Source organism: Rhinoderma darwinii, chromosome 11, assembly GCF_050947455.1.
Source record: "Rhinoderma darwinii isolate aRhiDar2 chromosome 11, aRhiDar2.hap1, whole genome shotgun sequence".
In the NCBI taxonomy this organism is placed as follows: Eukaryota; Metazoa; Chordata; class Amphibia; order Anura; family Rhinodermatidae; genus Rhinoderma; species Rhinoderma darwinii.
Genome location: NC_134697.1, coordinates 33,075,460 through 33,099,990, shown reverse-complemented (window position 1 = coordinate 33,099,990; position 24,531 = coordinate 33,075,460). Strand labels below are relative to the sequence as shown.

The 24,531-nt window shown below is 42.8% G+C and overlaps 1 protein-coding gene across 3 annotated transcripts in view; it reads right to left on the bottom strand.

Moving 5' to 3' along the window:
• Window positions 1-24,531, bottom strand: part of FBXW4 (F-box and WD repeat domain containing 4) — a 148,613-nt gene that overhangs the window by 96,756 nt on the left and 27,326 nt on the right. For 2 of the 3 annotated variants that reach the window (XR_012851004.1, XM_075841029.1), the window contains exons 2-3: window positions 14,259-14,354; window positions 659-844 (exon numbers count right to left, since the gene is read on the bottom strand). Coding sequence is in view for 2 of the 3 variants with exons in the window: in XM_075841029.1 (XP_075697144.1) it covers window positions 659-844; window positions 14,259-14,354 (282 nt within the window). In the remaining variant the exon portion in view is untranslated. The remainder of the gene's footprint in view (window positions 1-658; window positions 845-14,258; window positions 14,355-24,531) is intronic. The other variant, XM_075841030.1, reaches the window with a different exon arrangement.

The following is a 24,531-nucleotide window of genomic DNA, read 5'->3' as shown; positions in this document are numbered from 1 at the left end:
GTTTTGGTACCATACCCCTGCCTTTTTGCATAGCTTCAATCCGGGTATTCCGTCGGATTGCTGGCGATGTAGAGGTCAGAGAGGTGATCTGTTCCATATTTTCTGGAGCTGTTCACTGGTACAACAGTATAGGTTGGAAGTTAAGAACTTGGCATTGGCGGTGTTGCAGCAGGATATTCCCTTAGACCCTCTTCATTACCTCCTAAATGTTCCCCCTAGGTCTTTGGGGAAATCACCAGCTCGACTCTTTCGACACTTCCTCACAGCCGCTAAGACGTTGATAGCGTGGAAATGGAGACAGACAACCCCTCCCTCCCACATCGACTTAGTAACTAGGATTAGGGGAATACGTACAATGGAGCATATGACGGCCTCTATTGACAATGAACTGGACAGGTTCAAAGTGGTGTGGGACCCGTGGGACAAGTATTGGATACAGGGAACTCAAGATTAGGTGGTAGGTGGAGCTCCGACTATCCCCCCCCCCTCACCCCCTTAAAACCCTGTGTTTTTTCCCAGATGTTTTGTCTGTCTATTGAAAGTTACTGTCTTACTATGTGAATTGCATGGCCCTTCAGGCTGCTCTAAGTTATATGTATATTTTTGAAAAATTTTCAATAAAAACACAGTTGAAACCAATTTATGAGCATCAACATACCCTCCGCCACTGATTATGTGAGAATCGGTGATAACAAAGCGACAGACATCTTCCTGATGACCCAAGAACACTGCAAAGGGTCTTTTGTGAAGTCCGCCGCCATCAGCACGCAGATGGTGTGCTCTTATTTCTTCAGCCTGAGTAAAATATAACACGTCCCCATCTACTTGTAACCAGGGCATCAAACTAAAAGAAGAAGAGGGAAGAGAGGTGGGAGTTACAAGAAAGACAGAACTGTAATAAAATGTAACAGGAAAGTCATAGCTTCCTACGACAAGCAAATCATTAGATCACAAAGCTTGGGAGGTTTGGATTTACCGGATATTAATCTTAGCAATAGAATATAATAATGGAAGGGTCTGATCACGATTCTTCAGGAGATCAGTAGAAAATGGAGAGCGCCACATTTTATTCACATCTTTTGTCATAGGTCCAATAAGGGCATTCCCATCTAAGAATGCTATGGCATATATTGCTAGGATATGTCATAAAATTCTAAATTGGTGGGGGGTCTGACGTCTGGGGCATTTCTCCTGTACAGAAGATCTCCCTGCTATCCATTCAAGTAAATGGGGCTGTCCTGAAGATCCCTGCACAGTGCGTGGCCGGGAAAGTCGCTGTGTAGGACAGGAGCCACAGTGTATAACTAGCCCCTTAATTCATTTGGACCTCCCGAAGTGGGCCGTGTAAACGAGCACCGATCAACGAGACAGCTCGTTGATCTGCGTTAGTTTGCTCCTTTCACAGGGATCAATGATTGCTTATGTATAGGGACGAGCGATAGTTACTCCGATCGCTCGTCCACCTAAATTTTGATCATGTCGACAACGCATCTCCCTGATTACACAGGGAGATGTGCTGCCGACAACGATGATTTTTAATTCTACAGAAAAGAGCAGATCAACCAATGAACGAGCAGTTCATCGGCTGATTACACAGGTCAATGATCGGGAACGAGCCTTCATATGAACGCTTGTTTGCCCGATGATTGGACGAAAAAAAACCTTCAATGTCTCTACATTGAACAGTGTATAATCTTAAATGTGTTTCTCATTTACATATTCATTTTTATTTTACACGAGAGGATGTACAAAGCTTGGTCCCATCTACATCAGAAACTGCTGTAAGTGATCGGGTACATGATATTCTATGTCAAATGAAGATTTAGAGGGTCCCACATTGATGGATGAAGCCAGGAGACTCACTACCGGCACTTAAAACCATAACATATTCGTATAAAGGATGTAAAGGAAAATAGGGAGGTTTGCATCTTTATTGGATACATCTGGCGTATATGTCGGGAGATTTTCCAGATGTATACGCCAGGCATACAGACCAAACGTGGTGTTAACGAAGCCTAAATGTGATGAAATAACCTACTATTGTTTTTAGTTGTCCAGGTCCCAACTTTTGTCTGAGGATGCAATGTGATGTGTAGCATGGCATCTTACCAAATATAAAGTATGTAAAACTATGGGTTGTCAATGGGTAGCTACTGTGTGCTATACTGCCATGTGACAATGTGGTAATGGTGAGAAAAGTCCATAAATACCCACAACATTTTTATATTACACATCAACGGAGTTTCTCCATCGAATTGATTGCAAACATTGTAATCATCGCATTCTGATATCAGACTGCAATGGTTATATACAACACTATATAGGCACTTTAAATGGACACTAACATTCCATACAACCTATGCTAATCTAATAGTATACCTGATAAACATCAACTTTATAATTTAATTACTGTTAAAATGTAGTTTTTTTATCCATGCAAATTCTGTGTGAATTTACTGCCACTAGGTGTCCCCTCCCTGTAATCTGCTGTCCAACCCCTGTTGTCAAGCAAAGTCCGTCCCCGGTTACAGAACAGAATTGACGTACTGCCTGAAAGTGTGGGTATGTCTCTTCACTGCCTGCACATACAAGTCTATGGAGAGGGGAGTGGTAGTAGGAGGAGGGAGCAGAGTCAGAAACACACAGGCTACTGGTAAGATTTCTGTGTTATCCCAGTGCTGGATTCTCAGCTACACTGCTATATAATATCCTCCATGCTACTGCTATATATATATATATATATATATATATGATAGAGATAGGAGAGCAGGATTCTCCTCTTCTATGTGTCCAGTGTATAGAATACATAAACAGATAGTTCAGACAAAACCGAGAGGGGAAACCTGCAGAGGGGTAACTAAATAATCCAGAAAACGTCATATAATGGCCAGATAGTGTTATTTCTCATGTACACACAGTTTATTCTGAAAAGTTCACTGAAAAGGTACGCTTTAAGAGGGCACTGTGATTGGTACTATATGGAGGCATTTCTATTTCGAACTGTGTCTAGGAGGCACATTACGTAGAGAACATTGTGGATGGCTCAACTGCTCTATACCTTCCCTTATGAAGAGTCATGAGTTAGTGACATCGAAGTTTCTTCTTCCTCTTCAAAAAGAGATTCTGCATGAATGGGAGCGTGTAGGATTAGGAATAAGACATTTTCTACTATAATTTGTTAAGAATATAAGACGACACCCAGTGTTCTCTGACCTGTATCATCTTGCATCCTTGTGCTTTTTATAGTCATTGAACTCTGAAGTAACTTCTAATAGTCTTAAAATGTTGTACTAAGTTTTGGCTGAATGTTTAAATTTAATCCCAAGAGCTGTGAAACCACAAATCCTGCTTCTACTGCGCAGGACAATGAATTGGGTAAAAGAGCACAGGTGAAAAAATACCACAAACCACAGAGATGTTTTTTATTCCTCCTCCTCTGGATCTGGTTTGTAGCATCCTTGGCCCTCTTGCATTTCTAGACTATGTACCACAGCACAGCATAGGTGTCAGATGAGGAGTGAGCAGAATAAGGGGGCAGGCAGAGCATCTTAAAGGGGGGCCCCACTTTGTGTACTATGTATATATATTCCTCATGCACAGACGAGCTTTTTTTTTTAAACTCAGTTTATTGAAGGAGACATATAAATACATTAACACATTAACACAGTAAACTGCAGGACCCCCGCACAGCGGACATGTCCATAATATATGCATATACAAAACTGTTCATTATCGCTTTGAAATATTTAACAAGATTCATAACACTTTTTATGAGATAAAACAAAACAAAATAGAGAAAAATAAAAAAATAAAGGAAAAAAGGTAAAGAAGAAAGATACATCTCTTTTATCGAATTCTTGCCAGCTACATTTCTGTCCCAATATAATATGCGTATTCACAAAATAACCAAATAAAGGAGCAAGGAAACAGAGTAACACCCCCTGTAATAACGATCAATCAATTACCCACGACCGCACCTAGATCAGAATAGGTCGGTAATGCTCATGTGTGAATCCCTCTAATAGCCACTGATAGCTCCGTCCCTGAGTAGGACGTAAGATCCGAGTTGCACCAACTATCCCAGATCCAGTTGAATTTTTCAGGTCGGTTTCTATGAAGATACATTATACGTTCATAAGGTATAGCCGTGTTTACCAGTTGGATCCACATTGCTTTGGTAGGGGGTCGAGCATTCATCCATCTGAGTGCTATTGCTTTGCGGGCCATAAACAGAGTCTCACGAAGACACGTGCGAAGATGTGGTGAAATCAATTCCTCCTCAATCAACCCGAATAGGCAGATACCTGGCTCTACCAATACAGGGATCGACAGCACCCTAGCAAGCAGGGCAGTAACCTCCGTCCAGAATTGGCGAATGTCTGGGCAATCCCATATCATATGCTGAAAATCGGCAGGACTAAAGAAACATCTATGACATTGGGGAGAAGACCTTCTACCCATTTTATATAGTCGAATTGGTGTGAGATAACTCTGATGTATTATATATAGCTGTATAAGTTTGTTATTAATGGCAGGGGATACAAATCGATGCGATTCCAAAAGGCTACTTCTGGACTCCTCATCCATGGATGGGATCAGCTCCTGCCACTTATCCAGCGCCGGGAAGTCTGCCCTACTTGCTTTGGCATGGATGAGATATGAGTATATCGAGGAGATCAGCCCCCCCGGTCCCTGGGATCGAACAATGCCTATTAGAGGGTATGAGGAGATATCAATGTCCCTGCCTCTAAACTGGGCCTGTAAAGAGTGCCTGAATTGCAGAAATTTGTAAAATGCTTGTCTCGGAACCTGATACACCTCTTCCATCTGGGTAAAAGAAAATAGTAAATTATTATCAAAAACATCCCCAACAATGTTGATACCTAGATTAGACCAGAACCCAGCATCCTGTGACGAGCTCAGCTGGCCCATCGTGTCATTATACCACAAGGGGGTCTCTGCCATTATCTGACCGTTCCACGAGACCTGCATCGCGGTTGCCCAGGACTTTTTCGCCACCCTATGAATCGGTAAGGCATTACTGCCAAGTGGCACTAAAGGATCCAGTATTGGCCACAGTTTCCTTAATCCTAGAAATTTTGCCAGACAACTCTCCAATCCCGCCGGTTCCTCATGTGCCACCCAGGCTCCCAGATATTTAAGTTGGCCCGCTAGAGAATATACATATAGGTCCGTGAGAGCCATACCTGCCAGGTCTTTAGGCCGTTGTAGTTTGGCTAATTGCAACTTAGATCTGGAGGACCCCCATATAAACCTTATAAACATAGAGTCCATTTCTTTAAAAAACGTCATGGGAATGGGGACAAATAAATGCTGCAGTACATATAAGCACTTAGGTTGAACCACCATTTTAACGAGGTTAATACGGCCCGCCACCGAGAGAGGTAGAGCCGACCAAATTTTGAATTTGTCTTTGAAGATCGCAAGCAAAGGGTCGACATTCAGCTTCAGCATGTCGTTGTCTGATCTAGCTATCTGTATCCCCAAATATTTAAATTTAGATACCACTTGCAATTCGCAAACCTTCTGGCCCTCCACCGAGTTCCGGAGCGGGGAGAGGTACATCAGACAAGATTTGCCCCAGTTAATACGTAGACCAGAATAATCTCCGAATAGTTCAATAATTGACATTGCTCTGTGTAACGACTCCTCCGGATATGACATGTATAATAACATATCGTCCGCATATAAGGCAATCCGTTCCTCACCCGTGTTTAAGCATGTACCCCGAAATATCTCATCCTGTCGTATCAGGATAGCTAGGGGTTCTATGGCAAGAGCAAACACTAGTGGAGATATTGGGCACCCCTGCCTGGTACCCCTTTCCAAAGTGAAGTATGGAGAAAGCTGCCCATTCAGGGATATGGCCGCCCTGGGATGTAAATATAGGAGGCCTATCCATTGTATAAATACTGGCCCTAGCCCAAATTTTTGGAGAATATGCAGTAGATATGGCCATTCAATGGAGTCAAAGGCCTTGGCCGCATCCAATGAGGCCAAGGCCCAGTCCTGTTTTTGCCGTGAGGCTATTTGAGACACGATTTGGGTTCTACGTAGGTTATCTGATGTACTTCTCCCTTTAATAAACCCCGTTTGATCCGGATCTATAATGGATGGCATAATGGTATTCAACCTATTGGCCAACACCTTCGTCAGTATTTTATAATCCACGTTAAGAAGTGCTATTGGTCTATATGACGAACAGTCCAGGGGATCTTTATCTGGCTTCAATATAACCACTATAGTTGCGTCAGAGTCTGGTAGGGCCTTTGCCACTAGAGATGCATGATACGTCTTAAGCAACTCAGGGGCTAACTGGTCTTGATACTTCAAGTATACTTCTAGTGGGATGCCATCCGGGCCCGAGGCCATCCCCTTGGGCATGGTCGATATTGCTTCCACTATCTCCTCCATAGTAATAGGGCTATCAAGATACAGTCTCTGGTTATTTGTTATTTTAGGACAGCGAACTTGGTCACAATAGTCTAGCAACTCCTCCTTTGATCTATGAGATCTAGAGACATATAAATCTTTGTAAAAGGCGTAAAACTCCAATAATATATCAGGTGTAGATGTCAGAGTCGTACCCTCTCTAGTGTTGATTTTCAGTATAGCCGGTGACGCATTATTCTGGTGGATAATATGTGCTAGCATGCTACTAGATTGGTTGCCCTGTTCAAAGTACTTCTGGTTATTAAAAAACATTCTGCGCTTGCTTTTCTCAGTAAGATATAGAAGATACTGTCTACCCGCCTGTAACCATGCCAGTCTATTAACCTCCGAAGGATCCGAAATATAAGTAGCTTCTAACTGTGCACAAGACTCAGCTAATTCCTTCTCTTTTTTGACCGACTCTCGCTTTATGTAGGAAATGGTAGATTGGAGGCAACCCCTAAGATATGCTTTTTGTGCATCCCAATAGGCTGAGTGATTAGGTGTTAATGAGTTTTCCCCTACGTAAATCTGTAACTGATTCGGTATGCGGTCCTGATGGGTAAACTGTGTTAGCCAAAAGGAATGTATCTTCCTACTCAACGTTCGTGTCCCCCCCTGAGCCACCTTCAGATGTACCAATATAGGTGAGTGGTCTGAGAACGTGCGGGGTAAATGTTCTGCAGACTGCAAGGCCAAGCAAGTCTGCCCATTCCCACAGATGTAGTCTATGCGGGACATCGAATTCTTCCCGGGGGTAAAGCAGGTAAACTCCCGAACCCCAGGCCACATGTGTCTCCAGAGGTCATGCCACCCAACCTCCTCCCAAGAATAGTGCCAGTGGTGAAGGCCTACTACCTGACGAGGGATCAGGAACAGTGTCACCTCTGAACTTATCCAGAGCAGGGACAGCTAAAGAGTTAAAGTCTCCCATACAGATAATTGTGGCCGAGGGGTAGGCTGATGCGAAGCCCGCCGCCTCGTATAAAACTGCTAAGGCCTGCGTAGGGGGTATGTATACACACATTATTACATAAGGCTGACACTCAATCCACGCATGTATGAAAATGTAACGACCCTCCGGATCTTTTTTGATTACTCCAGGCTCCCACCTAAGGGACCTATGGACTAGCAGGGAAACTCCTCTGGAATAGGTAGAGTAAGTGGCATGTGCCGCCCATTGGATCCATGACCTTCTGAGAAAACAAACCGTTTCTGGTACTAAATGCGTCTCCTGTAGACAGATTATCTGTGTTCCGCTTGCCCGGATTTGGGAAAATACTTGGGTTCGTTTACCTGGGGTCCCCATTCCCCTGACATTCCATGATAATACATTTAGGACTACCATTCACTGGCAGATATAAGACAAAGAGCACCAAAGAAAAGAAAAAGAAACAGAACTTAGTAACACAACAAAACTAAAGAAACTCCTCAGAATCTGATATGAAACGAGTCAGATCCTACTATGAAGATTATCACGGGGGTAGTCTGTGATGAACGATCTACCTATCACAGACTATTGCCCCACACAATCAGCGTCTCCCAGGCTGTATCAGACAATTGTGTGCAACAATATAAAGATATACCTGTATTTGCAGTCGATCAATATATAATATCTCTCCAACCCCCCCCTATTATGTTGTATATTATCAGCCATATACATTGCATTCCTGCTATAAGACTCTTTACTATGCAGTTATCATTTGTATCATTCCGCACAGATATGCGCACATACCCAAAAGATGCAGCAGGGGTGGCTGTATACTTATTTTAAACATAACTAGGTACTACCAGGTATTTAACAAAATGGTACACATCTGAGTATTAAAGTATAAGAATAAATCAATCTGCTCTGAAAAAACGGTACTCAGCCTAGCAGTCCATGTGTGCTCTTCTTGCCAGGATCCATGTCCTGCTTCGCAGCAGATGGGCGTTATGATAAACTTCTTGGCGCCGTGGCATTACGGCTATTCAGCCAGTCTTCGGCCTCCGCCGGCGTATTAAAGAAGAGAGACCTGTCCTGATAAACGACTCGAAGTCTTGCAGGGAAAACCATTGAATATGGGATCTGGAGATCTCTCAGGCGCTTTTTAATCCCCACAAACGTGGCACGAGCTTTCTGGAGTACAGCAGAGAAATCCGGAAATAGCATTATGGATGCCATGTTGTAGGTGATGTGACCTTTTTGGCGCGCAGCTCTCAAAATGGCATCCCTATCTTTACTGCTTAGTAATTTAACCAGCATGGGTCTCGGTGCAGTCCAAGGGGGGGGACGGGGGGACAAGAGGGGACTCGGTGAGCTCTCTCAACAGCATAGGCCAAAGACAATTTAGCATCCGGCAGAGTATCCTTAATCCACTGCTCCATGAATGTGCTGGGGTCCGGTCCTTCAGCTCGCTCCGGCAGCCCCAGTACGCGTACATTGTTCCGCCTTAGGCGGTTTTCAAGATCGTCGGATCTTTGGGACCACATTTCTGCCGCCCTCTCCAAGGCCCCAAGCTGTCTGGCTACTGGCGCAGCGTCATCCTCAATCTGTGATATTCGGGTTTCCGTGTCTTTCACTCTGTCCCGGAGATTATGAATATCCTGGCGTATCAAGCCAATATCAATTTTAACTTCCTCTATTCTAGTGGTCAATGAGGTAGTCGACTCCCTTATAGCCGTCAAAAGCTGTGCTGTGACTTCTTTCAAAGTTGGTTCCTTCTCCCCCTCCCCCTCACCTCTGCTCGTGTCGCACCTCAGGAACATCGGCGCCATGTTGGCCTCCCGGCCTTGCAAACTCCCGGAGCTTGTCCGCAGCAGTCGAGTTTCGAGTTTTACTCATGGTAAGTGCTCCTCGGTTCCTCCGTCTGGTATACCTGGTCCAAGAAATGTTTGCGGCAGTATTATGTCAGGATTATGAGTGGAGACGCTGAGACATGGACGGAGCTCCTACTGCATGCGACTGCTCGTGGCGGTAGCTAGCCACGCCCCCGCACAGACGAGCTTTATGTAAATGTCAGGATCTTTAGGTGCAGACACACATCTCTTCACAATTGCAACAAAAAAAAAAGTATAAAACCGGTTTAATAAATGTTACGTTTATAAACATGGTTAAACGCTTTTTTTTTTTTTACATCTTTGCAGCCTTATTTTTGCAGACAAACAACACAGTATCCAGATTTTACATATATGAGAATGAGATTTGCATGTACATTTTGCAATTTAATTTTTTTTTAAAAAGCGTAATTTTTACAACATACATAAATTCTTAGTCATATCTATTTCTGGGAAATCTGTGTGAAAATCAATATTGCTACAATTACATCTTACATTACATTATCAGGTTTTCCAAGAACCCTAAGGCTATGTTCACACGGGGTATTTCGCAGGAGGAATATCTGCCTCAAAATTCCGTTTGGAAGTTTGAGGCAGATATTCCTCTCCCTGCACGCCGATTTTCGCGGAGTTTTTCGCGCCGTTTTTTGCCCGCGGCCATTGAGAGCCGCGGGCATAAAACAGCGCGAAATACGCTTTCTCTGCCTCCCATTGAAGTCAATGGGAGGTCAGAGGCGGAAGCACCCGAAGATAGGGCATGTCGCTTCTTTTTCCCGCGAGGCAGTTTTACTGCTCGCGGGAAAAAGACGCCGACTCCTCCCATTGAAATCAATGGGAGGCGTTCTCGGGCCGTTTTTGCCGAGTTTTGCGACGCGGTTTCCGCGTCAAAAAACTCAGCAAAATACTCCGTGTGAACATAGCCTAAAAGATAAATCTGCCTAGAAGCATTATTAGTCTTCATGAGTCTTGGATTGATCGGCGCTGCCCATTGTGTGAGCTGTAATGGCAGCCATATTGGTCGTCACCCAGCTTTCCCAGAAAAAAACTGAAGAAATAGCTGAACAGAATTTTAGGCAAATTAAAAGGGCAATTGAACTTTTAAAAAAAACTCTTGACATGTCATACATTTTGATCGGTGGGGGTCCGAGCACAGAGAACCCCACCGATCGCTAAAACGAAGCGGCAGAAGCACTCCGGTTTGTTTCTGATTGGCTTTCCGAGGAAAGCTGAGCCAGCGGTGTATGGGTTCATAGATTTTCTATTGAGCCGTATACTCAGAGGAAAGCGGATCAGAAACAAAGCTGCACAGCACTCACACGAGTGCTTTTTCCGCTTCATTTTAGCGATTGGTGGGGGTCCCAGTGCTAGGACCCACACCGATCAAAACTTCTAACATTTCAATGACATATCAAAAAGTTTTTAAAAGTTTAGTAACCCTTTGAAAAGGGGTTGCCTGATTTGGACAATCCCCTTGACAATGAGCAGGTCACAAAAGTGTACTCTGCCCCCCCTGCATTGAGTTATCTGTGGGGAAACCTAGCAGTAAGTGTTAAATTTCCCTACAGCGCCACCACAGGGGAAAATAAAGTAATACACATTTCACATTTTAATCAATGGTTGTCCGTGTAATGCAGAACAGGACAGGATCTCCAGAGTGAAAGAGGCTTTTTGTAACTGTTCACTACTTTGGCCAAGATAGGAGCATCCTGAACAGAGGACCCCCCCTATATTAACTCAGAATTCACCTAATAGGGTGTATGACAATGGGTTTTCTAAACTGGACAACTCCTATAGAAAGGGGTTGTCCACACTTGTCAGCCCCTGTCTATATGCCTTATTGGAGACCTGCTTAGAAAGAAAAAAAGACGTTTGTTTGGATAGATCGATCAAGAAATATAATCTAGATCGATCGATATTTATTATTTTCTTTTTGTTAATTTATCTTGAAATTCTCAATTTAATTGCCTAAATGGTGAACAATCCCTTTAAGTCCGTGTACTTTATATTCATTAATGACTGATGAATAAGTGTTAGTGATCCTTATGTAGGAGGGGGAACATCCTACAGTCCTAAGGACCACGGTTCTAACTAATGAGTCATAGCAATTGTATGACAAAACTGAAGGAGTAATTACACATAAAACAGTAAAAGAAGCAAAACAATAAAGGAAATATTTGTAAAACGTAAGCATCTCCTCCATTCAGCTTCTATTTCATCTATTCAATGATTATCATGATTAATAAAAAGTCTGTATTTCACTGCAGGAAATGAGATATTGTAATGTTCCCCGTGTGGTGGTCGCCGGTCACCCTTCAGGCATTCCTGCAGTTAGCGTGAGGCGTCTAGATTCTCAATGACAGGAGAGTCATTTCCCGGCGAACTCTGTCATCACAAACAGATGATTATGAAGCGGAGAGGCAGAAGCAGGGGATGTTTTATGGGACAGGAGTTCCTGCTCACACATTTATCTTTGCTCTTTTGCTTGTAGAGTAGCAGGTACAAAGCGAGCAGCTCCATAAGTCTTTGTATTTTTACCCCTTTCTTAATTGCATCATATATCACGAAGGTTGATACATGAAACTACAGCTTGTGTTATGTGCCGCCTTATACTTAACTGCAAAATGTCTATTTTATTCCTCATTTTGCATTTTTCATTCTGGTGTAGACAACCCCCTCCTCAGCACCTGAACAGGTTTCAAAAGGGGATAACTACAAAAGCCCTTGATGTCAACAGAGTCCTCAGATCATGGAAATGGATTGTGCCTATATATCAAAGCGGTGTGTAAACATGGCTCCCTTTGGAGATAAACTGAACTTTAAAAGTGATTTATTTAGGACATTAATCCACCAAAATTCAGCTTAAAATACATCCCCATCATCAAGAAAATCTGGTTAATACTAGTGGACAGCACGGCACGTTATCAAGATATTACTGAAGATTATTAAAAGGGTTGTCTTGTCTCAGCAGCCCCTGTTCATATGTCCTATTAGCCCACTTGCACACCACCGTGTGTGCCACCTGAGTCCCATCTGTGATCCGTGGAGAGATGGGACATGTTCTATCTTTCCATGTATCGATTCATCTACTGAAGTGAAAACTATTGGTTGCCACTCGGATGCCGTGAAAAACGGCCCGTGTGGCACTTGGCCGTGTGCAATGGGACTTCGGCTATATTGATGTCCTAGAGGGGGTCCTTCAGGAGTCTCGCTCTATAAGCCAGAGCGGAGAGTCACTAAGCCATTCACGTTTTTCTTTGGCCTATGTGTGGCATATACTCTAGGAAAAGCTCCTGATGTATACATTAAAGCCAGGCTTTGATTGATGCCTAACAGCAGCATCCATCACCCATAGACTAATGGGATACCTTTAACGCATACATCCCTTTTCATGACGTATCCATTAAATGGATACCATAATAGTCTATGAGTGATGGATGCAGCTGTTAGGCAGCATCCCAGGAGTCCGTCACCCATAGACTATTATGGTATCAGTTTAACGTATATGGTATGAAAAACTGTTGAAAAGCCCATGACGTATATATTAAACAGATGCCTGTGACATACATCACCGAGAGGGTCCTATGTTAAAAAAAAAGTATGCAGCGCTACACTATTTCATACTTAAAGAAATTTATACAGACGTATACCAGCCCAACAGAGGCTAAAACGACACTCATTTGGCCTCAGTCAGGCTAATGGCGCCCTAGGTACCCATTCAGGGTGTACAACTGAGCTTTACGGACATACACGCTAAACTAAGGGCAAAAACGTGATGTGAATGAGGCCTAACAAGCAGTGGCTTTTGCTCGGACCAACTCCATTCCATTCGCGTATTTCATGGACGACCAATTATTTGAATGGCTACATGTGATATTACATTTCCCAGTAGCGGCCGCTGCAGAAGACAACCACAGCCGACAGCAACTTCAGCTGATTGCTGGCGCTCATATTAATGAGTTGTCTCATCACAGACAACCACTGTTAGAGTAAGGCCCCACGGATGCGGCATTGACCCGGCCGCGACGCAGTCAAAAATAGCGTTCATCGTGGTTGACAAATTGGTTATTGATGGCCGCAGGGTGTTGCGGGTAAACTGCTGGGTACCTGCAAAATCATGCAGCCATAAAGGTCTACTCATTAATGGCCACAAGATTTTGCCGGTAACCAGCAGTTTTACTCGCAACATAGCGCAGCCAACAAGCAGCAATATGATACCGGAGTCGAACAGTGTACCGTCGCGGTTTTTCGCCTTCATCGCGGCCAGGTCAGTGCTGCTCCATGGGGCCTTACCCTTAACAATAAGTGATCTGATTACATCTGAAATTAAGCTGTGACACTGGAGCCTTTTTTAACATATAAGGAAGCGGCATAAATAGCAATTCCCTAATATATTTGATTTATTTTTGTCTGCGGCCCTTGAATCGAATGCAAAAACCGCAGGCAACAAACGCTCCAAACAAGAGACGCAGGAATTTCTGACTCCCATTGATATCAATGGGAGGTCAGAGGCGCTAGACGCTCGAAGAATGAGCATGCCATTTTGTTTTTTCCGCAAGCGGCCAAAGGCTGCCCAAGAAGAAAAAAAGAAAGACGCCTCTGCCTCCCATTGTAGTCAATGGGGGGGGGGGGGATTTAGGCATTTCTTAGCGATGATTCCAATGCGGTTTGGGTGTCAAAAATCAGTGCCTAAAAAAACTCAGTGTGAACTGACCCCAAGAAGGTTCAGACTAGAAAATTATATTATGGAGTTGCTATGTACAGGCAGCTACTTTACGGACATTAGCTCATGAGCACGCTTTCAATATTGTGGCTTAGTAGTCATGAGAAGTGACCATAATAAATTAATTCTTGCCTGCCTTTTACTATGGGTCAACAAATTCCATATTCTGTCCAGTTCACCATTACAATAAAAAGTATCAAGTAAAAATATTAGCAAATCACATTAGAAATGTAAACTATGAGAAGACACTAGTAATTAAGTCACTTGCTTGCGTTTCCACTTGAGTAGGATATCCCGCCGACAACGTCCATTTTTCCAGTTTTGAGAAACTCGTACTCTTTCCTTCACAGGAATTCCAGAAGCCCTGCAGACAAAGACTGGTGTTATTCCTCAAATCCTCGTCTGAAAAGGTCTTCGGTTTACATAAGGAATTATACCATTTTGCCTGTCCAACTTCAAGGAAAAGTAAAGCTGTGGTACATTTTCCTATAGTAAGACAGCTTAAGTTGTTAAAAATGCAGGTATGGAATAGTATAAAAAAAACTATATCTAAAAAACAAAGCAGAAAAAAAAGGCTACAGCTCAATTAAAATGTCATATGGATATTGTATATATAATCAGCTCCTACTCCAACAGCCCCCAAGAAAAGCACACATATGCTAATATACATTTACATCATTGCTCTAGACATTACCCCTCACTCTTCAGACCCCACCCCCCGAATCAAAAATACTAAATTGGTAACAAAAATCTGTGCAATTGAATAATTTGCCCAACATTTTGCTCACCGAGACCCCTTGCACACGACCGTGCAGTATTTAGGTCAGTAAATACTGCAAGGAGGGGCCGCGGTGTGTGTCACCCACATTTGCGGACCCTGCTCACAGTAATAAGTATAGGAGTATGGTCCGTAAATGCAAAAAATAGGACATGTCCTATTTTTTTGCGGCTCATTTCTACGACCCGGACACACAATTGCGGATCAAAAACATGGTCGAGTACATGGGGCCTAAGGTAATGTACACACAGACATATTGCAGGTGTATTTTACGCCTTGTAATACGCCTGGAGGCAGCTCCCATAAACCAGGCGATTTTGAGGCAGATTGGTCAGATTTGGTCAAAATCTGCCTCAAAAATGTCTCAAGATGTGACATGCACTTCTTTTTTTGCGAGGCATTTTTTAGGCTGCTTATTTTGAAACACTGGCGTAAAATTACCCCTCGTATGCATTACCCAGCTTAAACCTTAAAACATTGGGAAGCTGTTTGCATGCGTTTTCAAGGCCTATTTGGAGCGTAATGCGACTGTTTTATGCTGTGTGAACATACCTTTACAGTTCCATTTCTTTTCAATTAGAAAAGGTGAATTCTTGCTATATACGTGCCCATTTTTAGGCTAGGGCCATACAACTACTTTTGTTATACAATAAAAACATCCCTAGCACTGCGGAGTTGTACAGCTATAGGCGAATGTGTCAACTGATCATTACAAAGTTACAGAGAAGACGAACTCACATTCATATTAACAGAAGATACGTGCAACTTTATTGTCACGCAGCAGAGACCGTAAAAAACAAATAAAAAACCACAGGACAGACACATACGTAATAAATAAAAAATTACTGAAATCACACATTACACGCACTTAGGCCCCATGCACACGACCGTAGATTTCGTCCGGAATTGCGAACTGTATTTAGGGTCTGCAACTACGGACCACAGACACTTTCCTGTATATTTGTGGGAAGGTGTCTGGGCCATAGAAAGCCTCTGCAATTGATAGGACATGTCGCATTTTTTGCTTTTTATGGACTGTGCTCACAAAAACTGTATATGGGAGCAGAAAATGCAGATGGCTGTCCGCGGCTGGCCGTGTCTGTAACCGCGGACCATGATTACAAGCACGGCCGATTAATTGAACATGTAAACTTGATTACGATTAATAAACTATTATTTAGGCCACACCCCTTTTTGCATACCACACCCCGTACTTGCGTGCCACGCCATTGAATTAACATTTATCCTGAGCCTGCTGTATATAATATACCCCTTGACACTGCCCCCACACAGTATATTGCCCAGATTGTGCTCCCCACACAGTATAATGCCCCCTTAGCTGCCCTTCACACGATATAGTGCCCCCATAGCTGCCCTTCACACGATATAGTGCCCCCAGAGCTGCCCTCCACAGTATAATGCCCCTATAGCTGCCTTCCACACAGTAGAATGCCCCACATAACTGCCCTACACATAGTATAATTCCCCCCATAAGTGCCCTACACACTGTATAATTCCCCCCATAACTGTCCTCCACATAGTATAATGCCCCCCATAACTGTCCTCCACATAGTATAATGCCCCCATAACTGCCCTACATATAGTATAATGCCCCCCATAACTGCCCTCACAGTATAATGCCCCCCATAACTGCCCCCCTACAGATGACATCAATGACTCACGTATGGCGATACATAGTGAATGGTAGAGCAAGTCCCCTGTTCTACAATTGGATTCAACTCTGTGTCCTGAAGATGAAGATAGTTTAAACCGGGAATTTTTTTAGATTTTTTTTAAAAACGGAAATGCGCAAGAGGACGTCTGTTAATTGCGCTGAATTTCGGTGTCAATATTTTTTTTTCTTATGAATTTCCCTGTGCTAGCACTTACCTATATATTTCTTGTTTACGGTTATTATTGCTCTGTATTTAAGACATTATGTGGTTAATTTACCAGAAGAGGCAGAAAATTCAACTGCAGATGTAACGGACAGATTCAGCAAAGCGGATTTGGTAATTTGGCACAACTGACTGATATAACAATAATCTATCATCCGTCAGGGGTTTTACACAGGACTGCAGGTCAACGCCTGGGAAGTTATCTTAGTGTACAAACAATGCAGCCTGAAGAGTTAAAAGACTCTACTACACCTGTACGTTTGCGCATTTTTTATTTTATTTATGAATTTACTTTATTTATTTATTTATAAAAACTTATCAATACAAATCATATATAATTGAAAACCCCTCACCCAACCCATAACAATGTAGGAGGAGCGAACCCTAAAAAACAACAAAAACAACAACGTATGTGCATATTGATTAATATGAAAACAGCTGGAGGTGAGGTGACAGGTGCACAAGTCAGAAGCCGAGTGTCTGTGGCTCCGTAATGCGTAATACGGAATCCGCTGGAGCATGTCACTATTTTATTTTTCATCAGATTCATATGGAATCCAACAGAAAACAAATCCCGGAATGTCTTGTATAAAATCAGGAGGTACGTGAAGGTAAGGTTGGGTCCTATATACTAGTGTGCATGAGCCCTTCATGTCGCTGACCAGCATCTGGTGTTATGAAAACTACATCAATGGCAACTAAAACATCAGAAATAGGGCCTTTTTTTGGCGCTGATTTTGACATGGAAACTGCAACAGAATCAGCACCAAAAATGCACCAAATATCCCTCCCATTGATTTCAAAGGGAGGCAGGGGCGTTTATTTTCCTGGGTGGCTTTTGACAGCTCAGAGGAAAGAGAAAATGGCATGCGCGTTCTCAGAGCGATTTCCACCTCTCAACCTCCACTGAAATCATTGGGAGGCAGAAAATAACCGTGCCGCTCGTTTGAAGCGTTTTATTTGCAACAGTTTTTGCTTTGGATTCATTTTACAAAGCGCCTAACAAAAATTTAAAAAAGCACTAAAGCGTCAAAAACTCTGTGTGAACTTAAACACTCAATCTGAAAGGTTTAAAACAAAAATTTAGCAACAAGTCTAATAAAATACATAAATCCAAACATTTTCAGTTGTTGTGAATGATAATGCGTTAAAGATACCGGTCAGAGATTTGTGGTCACTGATCAAGTGTGTGTGGAATTGCTTATATCAGGACTTTATTCCGCGCAGATCACAATTACACCTACCTCCAGATTAAGGGTATGTTCACACGTAGAGTCAAAAAAGTCTCAAAATACGGAGCTGTTTTCAAGGGAAAACAGCCCGATTTTCAGACGTTTTTTGAGCAACTCGCGTTTTTCGCTGCGTTTTTTACGTCCGTTTTTGGAGCTGTTTTCATTGGAGTCTATGAGAAAACGGCTCCTAAAACGTCCAAAGAAGTGTCCTGCACTTCTTTGACGAGGCAGTCATTTTACGTGTCGTCGTTTGACAGCTGTCAGACGACGCGTATATTACAGGTCGTCGGCACAGTACGTCGGCAAACCCATTCAAATGAATGGGCAGATGTTTGCCGACGTATTGGAGCCGTATTTTCAGGCGTAAATCGAGGCATAATATGCCTCATTTACGCCTGAAAATAGGTAGTGTGAACCCAGCCTTAGGGTATGTGCACACGCTAGCTACCTTTTACGTCTGAAAAGACAGACTGTTTTCAGGAGAAAACAGCTGCCTCGTTTCAGACGTAAAAGCTCCTCCTCGTATTATGCGAGGCGTCTGACGCTCGTAAATCTTGAGCTGCTCTTCATTGACTTCAATGAAGAACGGCTCAAATTACGTTACAAAGAAGTGTCCTGCACTTCTTTGCCGAGGCAGTCAATTTACGCATCGTCGTTTGACAGTACGGCACAGTACGTCGGCAAACCCATTCAAATGAATGGGCAGATGTTTGCCGACGTATTGTAGCCCTATTTTCAGACGTAAAACGAGGTATAATACGCCTCCTTTACGTCTGAAAATAGGTCGTGTGAACCCAGCCTAAGGGTATGTGCACACGATAACTGCAATTACATCTGAAAATACGGAGCTGATTTCAGAGAAAACAGCCTCTGATTTTCAGGCGTTTTTGAAGCTGAAAATGAAATTTGGAGCTTCTTTTGAGGCTTCTTTTCAGACTTCTTTTCAGACGTTTTTTTGAGGCGTTTTTGGAGCGGTTTTCAATAGAGTCAATGAAAAACGGCTCCAATTACGTCCCAAGAAGTGTCCTGCACTTCTTTTGACGAGGCTGTATTTTTATTTGCCGTCTTTTGACAGCGACGCGTAAAATGACAGGTCGTCGGCACAGTACATCGTAAGACCCATTGAAAGTAATGGGCAGATGTTTGCTGACATATTGGAGCCGTTTTTTCAGACGTAATTCGAGGCGTAAAACGCCTCATTTACACCTGAAAATAGGTCGTGTGAACCCAACCTTACTGCTTAAAGGGTTATTCCCAAATTGAGTAAAAAAAAAAAATTTTGATACATTAATTCATTCCCTAACTACCTTTTTTTAAAACTTGATAACTCAGCTAGTGCTGGTTATCTTTTAGAAATAGGGGCGTGAGCGGCTCGATGTCAATCAAGTCGCTCTGCAGTGTGCGCGCTCCCGACGTTGCTAGATAATGTAGTTCTAGCAGCATCGGGAGAATGATCGTCTCAACCAGGCATTGTAAGCCTGGTTGAGACAAACACCGTGAATTGCAACACCCCGGCACCCTTCTCTGTAACATTCTTCCCCCCCCTTGCGGAAAACCACTTCCCCCCTCGCACTAAGCTGCATCCACCCCTCGTTGCAACACTCCCCCCTCACATGTAATAAGTATAGTCGTGGCACTGGTCCGGCATCACCATCCGGCAAACCATAAAAATAATTTTAAAAAAACTCACCTAACACGTTCCCACGAAGAGCTGAACGGTCTCGTCACTTTCCTTCTTACTGCTACTTGGTGCCACATGTCTAACATGCAGTACCTGGAGCCGACCGCTGATGTGTCCTCACGAACGGTGGCCCGGCCCGGCATCTAATGCACATGCGCCGATATGCGCGTTCATGAGAGAAATTACATCCTCTCCTAAGGACGGAGAGGATATCATTGCACAATCGCGGCCACCGCTAAAGGTAAATAGTGGTGGCCGGATCCCTAGACAACGAGCTACAAACAAAGAGGGACTGACAGCGACAAGAAGAAAGAATATCAAGAAAATAATATCACTGGGATAAAGGAAGGCAATTACAAAAATTTATATCCTTAGAAGGGTGAGCTTAATAGCTGGATTTATGTTGATGGTAATAACCCTTTAACCCCTTCACGGAAAATCACGTAACTGTACGTGATGAGGGTTAAGGGGAAGTATGGATCGAGCTCATGGCCTGAGCTCGCTCCATACACAGCGGGCGACGGCTGTTACACGCAGCCGACACCTCTCTGCAATGAGCGGAATCAAAGTTCACTTTGATTACGCCCATATAACACCTTAAATGCCGTGATCAATTGCGACCGCGGCACTTAAAGTGCAAGAATCAGGGGGCGCCCCCTCAAACACACGATCGCGCCCCCCCCCCCCCACGGCACGATCGGCCGGTTACAACGGTTGCTATGGCAGCCTGGGGGCCAAACAAAAGCCCCCAGGTCTGCCATCTTTGTACTCCTTTGAAGCTCTACCTCCGGCAGGGCTTCAAAGCAGACTGTCAGAATCATGATATACTACATTAGTATTGCAGTATATCATGCAAGCGATCCAACGACCGCTGCTTCAAGTCTCCTAGAGGGACTAATAAAAAAAAGTTAAAGATTTTTGTTATGTTCCAAAAACAATAAAAGTATTAAAAGTTCAAAAAAAAAACCTTTTCACATTTTTCCCCTAAATCAATGTTAGAAAAAATTAAAAAAAGTTAACATAACTGGTATCGCCGCTTCCGTAAAAGTTCGATCACAATATAGCGTTGTTTAACCCCCTCAGTGAATGCTGTAAAAAATATAAATATAAAACACGCAAATTGCTGTTTTTTGGGCACCTTAGCGCTCCAAAAAAATGAAATAGAAAATGATCAAAAAGTCGCATGTACCCCAAAATGGTATCAGTGAAAACTACAGCTCGCCATGCAAAACTTAAGCCCTCTCATCGCTAAATTGATGGAAAAATAAAAAAAAGTTATGGCTCACAGAATACGGTGACGCAAATGTTTTTTTTAATTTAGCAAATGGTTTTATTTTTTAAAAAGTGGTAAAACATAAAACAAAACATATAAATTTGGTATCGCCGTAATCGTATCAACCTGTAGAATAAGGTGAATATGTCGTTTTTACCGCCTGATGGATGCCGTAAAAACAAAACCCCCCCCAAAATATGACGTAATCGGTTTTTTGCCCATTTCACCCCACAAATATTTTTTTTGCAGCTTCCCAGTACATCATGCAGTACAATAAATAATGGCATGAAAAACTACAACTTGTCCTGGAAAAAACAAGCCCTCGTATGGCGATATAGACGGAAAAAAAAAATAAAATTATAGCTTTTGAAAGGTGGGGAGAAAAAAACAAAAGTGAAAATTTGAAAAAGGACTGCATCCTGAAGGGGTTAAAGAAATAAAAGGGTGCAAGCAAATCCAAGAGCTACTTATTAAAAAAACAAAAAAAACTTAATGCAGACAATTATTCTAGTACCACAAAAAAAAAAAAAAAAAAAGGAATAGGCACAACTATGGGTGAAACCTGCAGCCCATTAGTGGAGAGGCCACATAAAAAACGATTAGCCCCTTGTATATAAACATCACACCTAGCTGTTAATACATGTAGGAATCTCTAACCTGGCCTCGGGGCCTGCCTAAATCTCCATTTTCCCAGCCCTTTCTCAAAGCCCAGGGCTCATTTTTCTCTCCTCTCTCGCTCTTCTCCATCTTCCGGCACTTAGAGACCATTATAATTTGACTGCATTCCTGGGCATCTGACCTGTTTTAAACAAAACAAAAAGCAAAGCTTTTCGATCATTTAAATCTTCGCCGGCATTTGGCCTATGATCAGCAAAGCTAGACCAGAGAATAATTTAGAGGTCTTACAACTGCTCTACTGAGGAAGGATTCCAGAAATTAAAAAGAAAAGAAAAAAAAAAGTAATAATTGTGTTGGTTCCCAGCAGAAAAAGAAAAACTGCAGACGTATCCCAAAGCATAGTTCAGTCCCCGTGTGACATTAAATTCAATGTACACACAATATGTTCCCCCACCTATATATCAATAACTGTACTTGTGCTGAACTTTATGGCTAGCGCTCTGAAAACACAGCGCAAAAACAAAGTCAATGGAGCAGAACGTCCCCAATGGAAAATAGATGCCAAAATGTATCAGAAAGTAACAATCGCAGGCTGAAGAAGTAATTGGGGAAAAAACTGTTTTCAGCATTCAAGTAAATTGGTTACCCAAACAGAGCATGCCATAGCCCAGAAACAGACCACACATCGTGCTAATCACTCCAGCAAGCTGAATGCAGGGAGACCTGGAACGGTCAGGGTTATTTTAACCTTATGTAAGGATATCCGAATGAGGCAAATGCAGGGTGTATATAGATACGTCATTTAAAAAAAAACAACAACACCACCACCACCACACCTTAAGTGGACACTAACTTTTCAAACAATTTATGGTAATCTAATGGTATACCTGATATAGATCAACTTTGTCTTTTACTTACTGTTAAAATGTAGTTTTATTCATGGAAATTTTGTGTGAAGCCACTGCCACTAGGTGTCTCCCTTCCTGTAATCTGCTATCCCTTCCTGTAATCTGCTATCCAACCCCTGTGAGCAAAATCTGTCCCTAGTTTCTGAGTAGAGGAGATGGACTGCAGGAAGTGTGTGTGACTGGGGGGGGGGGGCTTCACTGCCTGCCCATAGAAGTCTATGGAGAGGGGGAGCAAAGAGAGGAAGAGACACAGACACATGGCCCATAGAAGTTTGTGGAGAGGGGAAAGAAAACAGGAGTACAGAGCAGGAGCATTGAAAGAGACAGTTGCCGCCCATACAAGTCTTTGGAGAGGGGAGGGTGAGCAAGAGGAGGGAGCAGAGTGAGAAAAAAGACGCAGATGCTGCCCATACAAGGAGCAGGAGTAGAGTGAGTCAACCACAGACATGCTGCCTATAGAAGTCTATAGAGGGGGGGCATGAGCAGGGTGGAAAAAGATACACACAGGCATGCAGCAGCTACCTAGCAAGTGTTATCTCTCACCCCTGTGCTGCATGTACACACATATGACAGCTTATTCTGAAAAGTCACCTGAAAAGTTAGGTACACTTTAAATTGAAAAAAAGTATATATATATTTTTTCAGAGAGTCACCAATAGTGATTACTTCGGTTTTCCAAAGAAATGTCTGCAAGATTGAAAACACAAGTACTACTTCAAGTGTCAAGCGGGGAGGGATTAGGCAAGATTCATAAGCTAAAAAGGCCTCCCGAACCCAAAGTAACTTATTTATTTCGGAGAGTCTGAAATATCAATAATAATTTTCTATTGGAGTTTTTCTGCAATTCTCACGGATTTAGTGGATCACCAGAGGCCTGACTCAAAAGTGGTCATTATTTTGTATGTCAGGAACAAAAATATCTGAAAGTTTTAATCCTGGAATGACACCAATATTTTGCGCTAATGCTCCCAATCACAGGGGAACAGACATCAATAAAAAAAAAAAATGTTAAAGAATGTTAAAGTGAAAACAAGTTCAAATTAAGTCAACTCTTTATTTAAAAAAAATAAGAATCGTCTTGCGATGCCCAGATCTTCCATGTATGAATGCCTTTTAACTCCTCCAATCCTCCCCTCTTCATCAATCCCTCCACTGGCTATCTTTCACTGAAAATGCTCCTGTCCCAACTCCTCACTCCTCTACCAGATAGGGCCTATAGGGGTCATGCATGGACCCTGTATAGAAGCACATGAAGCTCCTACGGGTCTTTATTACAGACGTGAAGTTACTCCTCGTGATGCCATATGGTGCCTCTTTGAAGCCCCATATTCCTACCTAGAAGTAATCCTTACATTTTGAATACAGCATGTAATCCTGAATGCCATAATTTCATTTTCCTCATGGATTTATACAGGGATCTGTGCGGAAAAAAAAAGTTGTGTGGGCCGTGAAAAAAACGGAGAACCACGGAAGAACAATTTGGACCCAAAGCAGGCTGTAGAACAAGGATCCATAATCCCTTGGTTATGCCATTCTCCAACCCTTTAAAAATACACTAAGAGCTCCCCTCTTATAACCTGGCCTAAGGTATCATCCATAACCATCATTTCAAAAACTCCACCTAACATCTTGTGTCTACGCTCTCTTCCTTATAGATTATGAGCAGAAGAATCAAGCTTGAGAGATACAGCGCTGCAGTAAGAAATATATAATTGGGGCTTTACCATTAACTTGAATAGATGGAACGTGGTATATGGAACATTTTCCCCAAGTAGGCAACTTCATTGTATAGAAAATATGTAACAATGAGGAGGCGAGGGGAGTCTTCAAATTAAGGATTTCCTCTCTAACTTGGCCAGTACAGCAGAAGAAATGCAATATCCCTTGCGAGCTCCAGGTTCCAGCTGCAGGAAGGAGCTGTAATGAAGGCTCGCAACTCCACAACCAACAAGTAACGTAACTTTACAGTCACTTTATCTGTCCCACACAAAACTTCTGACTGTGAAAGGAGAGAGCACGAGGGATTAACAGACTCCTGCCCAGACACCCCCATAACAATTGTGATGCTCAGACACGGATGTTCAGCCTGGAAAAAGGGCTCATTTGCACGATGCAGTCTAATTAATTGCAGTCTATTGCCACAATTACCGTAA